The 8581-nt window shown below is 35.2% G+C and overlaps 1 protein-coding gene across 1 annotated transcript; it reads right to left on the bottom strand.

Moving 5' to 3' along the window:
- Positions 1-3360: 3360 nt before the first annotated feature.
- On the bottom strand, positions 3361-5214 carry LOC103973196 (hypothetical protein At1g04090-like). Its single transcript, XM_009387697.3, has 2 exons — positions 5074-5214; positions 3361-4992 (listed from the first exon to the last, which is right to left on the bottom strand). The coding sequence occupies exons 1-2, from the start codon at positions 5132-5134 to the stop codon at positions 3455-3457; spliced, it is 1599 nt and encodes a 532-aa protein (XP_009385972.3). The 5' UTR covers positions 5135-5214; the 3' UTR covers positions 3361-3454.
- Positions 5215-8581: the final 3367 nt, after the last annotated feature.

The following is an 8581-nucleotide window of genomic DNA, read 5'->3' as shown; positions in this document are numbered from 1 at the left end:
AGGTCAAGACTGACCGAACCACTCTAAATCTCTAGTTTGCTTTTACTTTGAGCACTTTATCATTACTGCAAACCTCCAATATAGCTACTACCCTCTGTGCTTTTACAAATGAGTTTCTAAGTTCTGATCTTTCCGAATCTGCATTTAGACGTAAATCGGTGTTTTCGTACGATCATTACATTGCAATTTACGTTTATGATTTGATTCCATTTATAATTGCAAACTGTCTTCTGCGCTTTTACGAACGAGTTTCTAAGTTCCGATCTTTCCGAAACTACGTTTAGACGTAAAACTGCATTTAGACATAAACTGCACAAATTGCGTTTAGACACAAACTGCGTTTAGACGTAAACTACGTTTAGACGTAAAACTGCGTTTAGACGCAAACTGCGTTTAGACGTAAAACTGCGTTTAGACGTAAAACTACCTTTAGACGCAAACTGCATTTAGATGCAAACTGCGTTTAGACGTAAACTGTGTTTTGACGTAAACTGCGCTCAATCTTAAGTAATCTTAGAATAGGCTTTTACATCAAAATCGTTTTTATCGAACGAACGCAACTTCGCTTTTAATTGCTAAAAGATTTCCGCTGCACTAATTCACCCCCCCCCCTCTTAGTGCTCTCGATCCTAACAATATATATTTTAATCATATGGCATAAGATCAATATTTAGGAAAATTGATAAAACTCACAAATTGAATGATAAACTAGGAGATAACAAGTAAATCCAAGTAAAAAGAAAAGAAATAATTGAGTTGAAGATAAGTCAAGGGAAGATAAATCACCTTGATAATATTATTTTTATTCCTAATTTGTTATATAACTTGTTAAGTGTGAACAATTGATAAATGATGAATATTTAATTATATTTTATGATGGTTCAGGCACTATTAAAGATAAAAAATCTGATTTTATTATAGTAAATGTTTGTTTGATGCAAAATAAAATGTTTCTACTTAATGCTTCAAATATTAAAAAGCATACACTTATTATAATTAAAAAAAGAGTCTAATTTGTATCATTTAAGAAACCATATCGTATTGGAAAAGCATTGGGAGCATCTAATTATCTTAAATTAATTCATTCTGATTTATATAGACCTATGAATAAAATCATTTAGTATAAGTCGATATTTTTTTTGTTTAATGATAATTATAACTACATGAGTTAGGTTATTTTTGAAAATTAAAATTTAAAATATTTGATAATTTTTAAAAATTTAAGGCACTTGTAGAAAAGAAAAATGATAATGCATAAAGGCACTTCAGACAAATAAAGATGATAAATTTTTATCTAATAAATTTATTTTTTTATGAAAAAATAGTATTCATAAGGAATTAATAACATCATATATAACGGAGCAAAATAGTATAGCTAAATTTAAAAATTGAACTATTATTGAAATGACAAGAAGTAAGGAAAATATTTTCCAAATCAATTTTAGGCAAAAGCCATTCCAACATCAATTTATTTGTTGAATATTTCACTAATAAAGATTATTATGAATTAAACTCCTTTTGATACTTGGTATGATATAAAGCCAAGTATAAGTTATCTAAGAATTTTTTATTGCATTATTGATGCTTTAGTCAATTTATAAAACCACCATAAGCTTGATGAAAAATCTGAAAAATAAATCTTAATTGGTTATTCCTTATAATTTAAAGCTTATCGATTGTATAATCCTATTAATAGTCCAGTTTTTATTATTAATAAAAATATTATATTTGATGAAAGGACAAGTTAAAGTTGGGAAATCAACGAAGGTAAAAGACAAATTTTAATTCTAGTAGAACTAAACACTCCATAGAATCAAGTGACAAATCATATTCTAATAAGTTAATCATTAGCCTCACCTAGTAGAAGTTCAGATTCATCAAATGATTTATCTAATGAAACTTCTCTAGGAAAATTCAAATCACTCATAGAAATTTATGATTCAACATTTGCTTCGTTTATTTAAGATCCTATAAGTTTTGAGAAAATAGTTAAAAAGATGAATGACAAAAGGCAAGAGGAAATCAAGTTAATTGAGAGAATAAAACCTAGGAGCTATTAGATCTACCAAAAGAAAATAAAGGTATTGATTGAAATGAGTATTCAAAACAAAGTACAATGGAGATTGAAGTATCCAAAAACATAAGGCTTGGCTTATAATAAAAGGATATTCACGGTAACAAATGATTGGGCAAGAGCTTTGGATAATAGAAAAAGTACTTTAAATAATATTTTTAGTTTCGAATCAAGAGGTATAATTTGGAGCTTAAAGAAGCAATCAATAATTACATTATTAATATCGGAAGCCGCATATGTAGCTACAACATCAGCAGCTTGTCAAGTAATATGGCTTTGAATACTTTTTGGAGATTTTTATCAAGAATAAAAAGAAGCAACTGGAATACTTAGTGATAATAAAACCACAATTGCAATGATGAAGAATCCAACCCTTCATAGAAAAAGAAAACATATAGAGATATACTATCATTTAATCTGAGATCTTATACAAGTGAAGTTATAACAATAAAGTATTATAGCACGGATGAACAAGTTGTAGATATTCTTACTAAGTTACCTTCATATCATAAGCATGTTTATTTTATGTCTCGTATATATAACTACGAATCAAGGGAGAGTATTGAGAATTAATTCATAGATAATTAGTTATCTTAGGTAGTTACTATATTTTAGGTAGTTATAATCATGTTCTTGATAGTTCTACCTAAGTAGCCTATTATCTAAGAAATTATAGTTATAAGGATGGTTCTTACACCTAACTTAATCATACATAACATGATGGATGAGATAATTATTATTAGATACCATAAATAGAACCGTGATTCATAAAGCAAAGATGAGTGTATTTAAAAATATTTTATAAATATTTCTAGTCTTAGCTTTTGTTTAATACTAATTTAGTTTTCTTAATTGAAATTTTTTTTAATTATATTTATTATGTTTTTATTTTTTTATTTTTTTTCGCTCCTCCATCCTCAATAGAGAAATCAAGATGATATCATTCGGGGTGGGGAGACAGATATGCCCCAGTCTGAACCTGGCCATGCTCCACCTCTAGTTCTTCGTGGCCAATCTGTTGAGAGAGTTCGAGTGGAAGCCCGGGAGTTGACCGTGCTGATGAAGCATCGTTTGTGATCTCGGATTAGTCCAAGAAGTAAATAGATTGCCATGTCAGTAATGATTCCGTGGTACTTTAGTCTTATAATAAGCATACGATTCAGAATGCACTTAATAAGACTTAGAGAAAATCTAAAAAAATTACAGGAAAATTTGATTAATGTGAATTCTATTTAGTGAATATAAATAGCATTTCGAAATAGTTGAAATCATCAAAGCTAGTTTATTTCAATCCATAATATTGCATCTTTCAGCATGATACAATGTATTGAAAGCAGCAGTAATGCTACTATAATCATCAACATTAATGGAGCCAAGTATTTAGTTCTCATCCATTGCCCAACTTCTCTTCTCCTTTGGGCCGGTAGGCCCTTCTTCCCGAAGAACTTCATCGGGAAGACTATTGATGATGCTCTCCAACCTGGACCTGAACTTCCCAGGAAGCAGCTTCTCCACTTTCTTGAGCTCGTTCGAGATGTCATAACTTATCTTCGGCCCCCACTCCCTCATGTAGTTCAGCCATGCAGGCTCTGTGACCGCCGATCCCATGTACTCCGCCGCCACCACCTCGAAGCTCCGCCCGCTATCGATGCTGTTACCTTTCGCAGTGTCATTCCTGATGCCAATACCCAGTTTGGAATTCCCTTGTAGGACAAGGCCTGGCTTCGAGTACATAGCATGGCCATGCAATGAAGAATACCCCACGGGCTTGTTTCCCTCCGGGAAATCGAGCTGGGAAGCATCCACCCAAGTCCCTGAGCTGTGCTCGGCAAAATATAGCCTCCGTAGCTCGCCGGTGAAGTTGCTTATCCTTAGTGTCAATTGCTCCCAGTCACCCACATGCTCTCCTATCTTCCCCAGTGACACGTTGAACAGCCCCAACTTGGCTTTTGCAGGCCCATTGAACGGATAGAAGATCCATATGACGACGTCGGTGAAGGTCGCGCCGAGCATCGGTTTGATGTGTAGGTACAACTTCGTGCTGGAAATGTCTCCTTTCTTGATCTTATTCTTCTGGCCGTCATCGGCCGGAAGATCTATCCAGTAGGCGCCGTCGTTGGAATCCCCCTGGGGAAGGTTTGAGCCACCAGAGTCTATAGGAGTAGGATTCTGGTTTCCTTTCTGGTATAGCAGAGCACCGTTGTCGAAGAACCAGCTAACAGATGAGGGGAGGTAGACCTCATCCGGGTGGAAGTAAATCCATGGTGAGTAAGCTTGCATGAGGGCCTCCACTTGACGAAGGTTCGGCATGGAAGAGAAGTTGGCCTCCCTGTTCTTCAAACAAGACAATGTTGCAGAAGTCGCAGCTCCATTTGTTCGGGCTATGAATGTTCCGACCGGCACACCGAGGGCATTGATGCCCCTTGTAGCGGGCCTTAAGCTATCCACACTGAATCCATCAGTGCTCCATATGTATGCATCGCTCTCAGGCTCGTCGGTCAGGTCGCTCCTCACGCATCTGACTTCCTCGACCGAAGGCTTCTCCGATGAGTTCGTGACGACAAGGCCGACAGCATGGTATCCTTCTGGTGGCGTCGGCAGCCAGAAGTAGCCACGACCATCCTGATTGATGTTAGATGACTCGCTGCTCCAAACAAGGGTGTAGTCCGATGGCTGCGCGAGCGTGTCGCCATCGCCGGAGCCTCTCCCGACCAGAACCCAGCCAAACAGAGGCTGGTTGTTTGGTTGGGCATAGTAGCCCAGCACCGAGAAGCCACTGGGGACTGTCGAAGGTTTGAAGAAGGTTGCACCGAGGCCATCTTGGCCGCCTTCATGGGTAGCCCAAACTTGCGTGAACGTGGAGACTTGACACACCTCCAGGCCTCCAAGATCTATTATCCCCTGAGCAAATTCCCCACCTAGAAGCCAACAACATCAAGGAAACAAAAGCTTAAGCATGCGATAGAAGAAGAAATGAGGTTTCTTGTGTGGTTAATTACCTGGTGGCCAAGATGGTAATGGAGATGGAAGCTTAAAGGATGTTTGGATTGGGAGAGACATCCTCCTCTTTGAAACAGATAGGTCTCTGGTGGTTGGGAAGGGAATGCAGTTCCCCAAGACGCTTCCTGTGGCCTGTGGTAAGTTTGCTGTAGTTTGGGAGGGAAAGGGCCGGGTGGAAGATGCTGGAATATAAGGAGGTGGGAGTAAAGGTATTAGTTGAGAATTGTGTCCTTGCAGGGCCTTAAACTTGTGATTTGGACCACTGCCTCCCGAATAGTGGTTGTGACGTACATGCTCTCAAGTTAGACTTAATCTTAGGGGTTGGGCAAAGCTGCAACTTAGCTTCTATTGAAGCTTTAAGCTTTCTTGCCTTTGGAACTCCAACTTGGTAGAGGAGTTTAATTGGATGGGCAGTGTTTGGTAATAGATCACCAATAGATACGCCGTGAAACTAAAGGGTATCAGTTCGGAACTTAGCAGATCAGTGTTATTCTGGAGAATCTGTTTTGTGGGATGGTAAAATCATGGTATGTGTAGGAAGGGAAAATAAAAGCATTTTAACAAATAAAAAATATGTCAGAGAAAACTTACACAAGATTAACATTATTAGGTGCCTCTTGCCTAGGTACCAAGAAGCATGGGCATGGGACATGACTATTACATAACATGAACAAGACATACATCATTTAAAACAAAAAAAATAAAACACGAACATCACAAGGACATATATTTTATATATATATATATATATATATATATATAATTCGCTTGATATTAGTTTTATAGTATTTATACTTAAACATGAGATCTTTAGATCTACTAAAGAGAAAATTTCTAGATTTTTTTTAAGTAAACATAAATTTTTAAGTAAATCATAAACTTAAACATAAACTTTTAAGTAAATCATGCTTAATGTTACTAATATGGCTTCTTTTAGTTTCCCTCATCTACTCTCAATTAAATTTCCTGATCTTCTTTCTCTTTGTTTCAACTAATGTACGTCTAAAAATCATGAAATTTTTAGTTATGCCAAATCAAAATAACTACAAAGGCTAATATATTTATTTAACTATCTCAGCTATGCACTTCACTTTTAAAAGTTTTGAGACCATACATTATGTAATCATTAATTTGTATAATAGATTGATAGTTACTGTCAAAACAATTTTATTTTATTTTTTATTCTCGAAAACTAGACATCATCTATTTATCAATTGGTCTTTATGAATTATTTTTAGGATACCGGACATGTTTTTCAAGTAAAATACATTCACCCAAATCAACAGACACCATGTTAGTGAATAAGGTTATAATCATGGATGGTTGTTTATGGGAAGAGAGTATGTGATGTACAGCTGCTACCTTGTCGTAGGAAAACCAAACAAAAGATGAATCATTAGCTTCAGAAAAAGCATGAGAACGCTTCATTAACCTTTGCTAAGTGATTTCCAAGAGAAAAATATGTACATGTTGAGAAGAGGAAAAAAAATGGATCATTACTGACGACACCTTCAAGGAGATGGTGAACGAAGGATACATGAGTGATATTGGTTCGGCTCGTGCCCTGTTGAGCCAATCATAAGACATGAACCGATCCAATACCACGCCGTGTCTTCTTCTTCAAGTCCTCTCCTGTTTCTTCCCCCGTGATCAAACCACCATTTATACGTACACTTGAACGTGAAGACATAAGCACATACCGATAGAAAACATTAGAAGGAATCAAACACAAGACAAAGTCCCCGAAAGACATGCTGAGCACGTAGTACAATTGAGAAAGGTTAATGTATTATTGCTAGGTTTGGAAATGATATGACTACTAGATTTGATTCAGAGGTCACAGCTCATTGGCCATCATTATCTTAATACGCATAGTTATAGGAAGTGGAGAGTTGGTCACAAGAATATAAATGTAGATCAAGTGAGGAAGATGTTTACCAGCTTTTTCCGCAAGTGGTATCGTACGACGATGAGGTCGAAATGAATTCCTGATTCATTAGTTTGATTTAACTCACTATATAAATGATTTTGATTTGGGAGGACGGTTTTTTTTAGTTTGGTTAATCTGTTCAGACTAAACTGAATCGATTTTAATTTTTAAAAAATCAGTTTGATCAAATTGGTTATCTTAAACATTGACCGATTCAAATCAACCTATTTTTATCATTAACTTATTTTTCTCATCTTAATCTTTCTTAATCCATTTGATTAGGTGCTAAACATGAATTTCTTTTTAAATATTTAGAATGACAATTGTGGTAGGAACTTTTTTAAAATGCTAACTTAATTTGATCAAGATTTTGATTTGATACAATTGAATTCAACAGGTTCACCTAATCAAGTCGATTTATCTAACATTTATATTTTTTTAAAAATATTTAAAATTAAAAATTAACTAATCAATTAACTAAACCGGATACTTTTGTATGATTCATTGTAATTTTATTGGTCAGTTTTCAAACACACTACCAAATGACTATAACAATATTCCTCAAATGGTCAAAGACGTTAGTAACTAATTAAAAATAGTGTAACATTGATTATTAAAGATCACGATGCCTTTTGTCATGATTTGATTGTGGTTTAATGACATCGCTTTATGAAAGCTTGTATTGATATTATATTTCCCAACTATGATTCAGCCAGTGCTATATCTAGTGAGAATCCAACACAGACTAAGGTCTACCCAATTTGATTGTCAGTGTCTTTGGTTTTGGTAAATTATATTAATTCAAATCTTATCTTGCCAATGATGTATCTTTAAGCAACTTGGTATGACTAAAATTTAGAGTTAATCGAGATTCCACGCGTAAAATCTAATCGGCCAAATCCACTAAGTCAACATATGCAAGCTTGAGTAAAAGAATATTTATTTGAAGTGTTCTTCAGAATACACAAGAGGTTATAAATAAATAAAAGAGACTCTAGTCTAGTTCTAAGGACATATAAATAAATATTTTTCTACTCTTAACTCTCACTTTTTATCCTAAAATTAGTTTTTGACATATGATACTCACAATATAAGGGATACATTGATAGTCAACTTGAAAAGCATCCAATCTTATCAGAAATCATATTCTTAACCTGTTTAATGAAAAGATTGTGCTATCAAATCGATCGTACCATCAATCAGTTGCACCATTAAGACTGACTATGCCATCAAGTAAGTCACTTTCTCAGGATGATCATAAAAGTTACCTATACTATCAAGAGAGTCATGCTCTCAAATTGATCACATTGTCAGGTTAATCGCACTCTCAAGACAATGGGTGGCAGCAAGCTGAGGCTTTGCTCATGAAAAGCAACAAAGCTAGTCCCATTCAGGAAGATGCCTAACGTACCCACGTCGACAGCAAGTTTGAAGGGCAAAGTTTGGTGAGACACGTGGTGAAGGGAGCAACTTGGTGTTAAATAAATAAATAAAGAAATAATTTCTCCCCGAGAGAAAGAACCTCCAACCACCAAATCATTTATATCTTATTTTCATATAATTTTTCAAATCTTATT

This window comes from Musa acuminata, chromosome BXJ2-9 (assembly GCF_036884655.1).
Source record: "Musa acuminata AAA Group cultivar baxijiao chromosome BXJ2-9, Cavendish_Baxijiao_AAA, whole genome shotgun sequence".
Lineage (NCBI taxonomy): Eukaryota > Viridiplantae > Streptophyta > Magnoliopsida > Zingiberales > Musaceae > Musa > Musa acuminata.
Note: the sequence above shows the minus strand (reverse complement) of the source record. Positions and strands in the feature narration are given on the sequence as shown.

Coding starts and splice junctions, on each gene's coding strand:
- LOC103973196 (XM_009387697.3), bottom strand. CDS start 5,134: ATGTCTCTCCCAATCCAAACATCCTTTAAGCTTCCATCTCCATTACCA. Junction 4,993..5,073: donor ATTACCATCTTGGCCACCAG/GTAATTAACCAC, acceptor GTTGGCTTCTAG/GTGGGGAATTTGCTCAGGGG.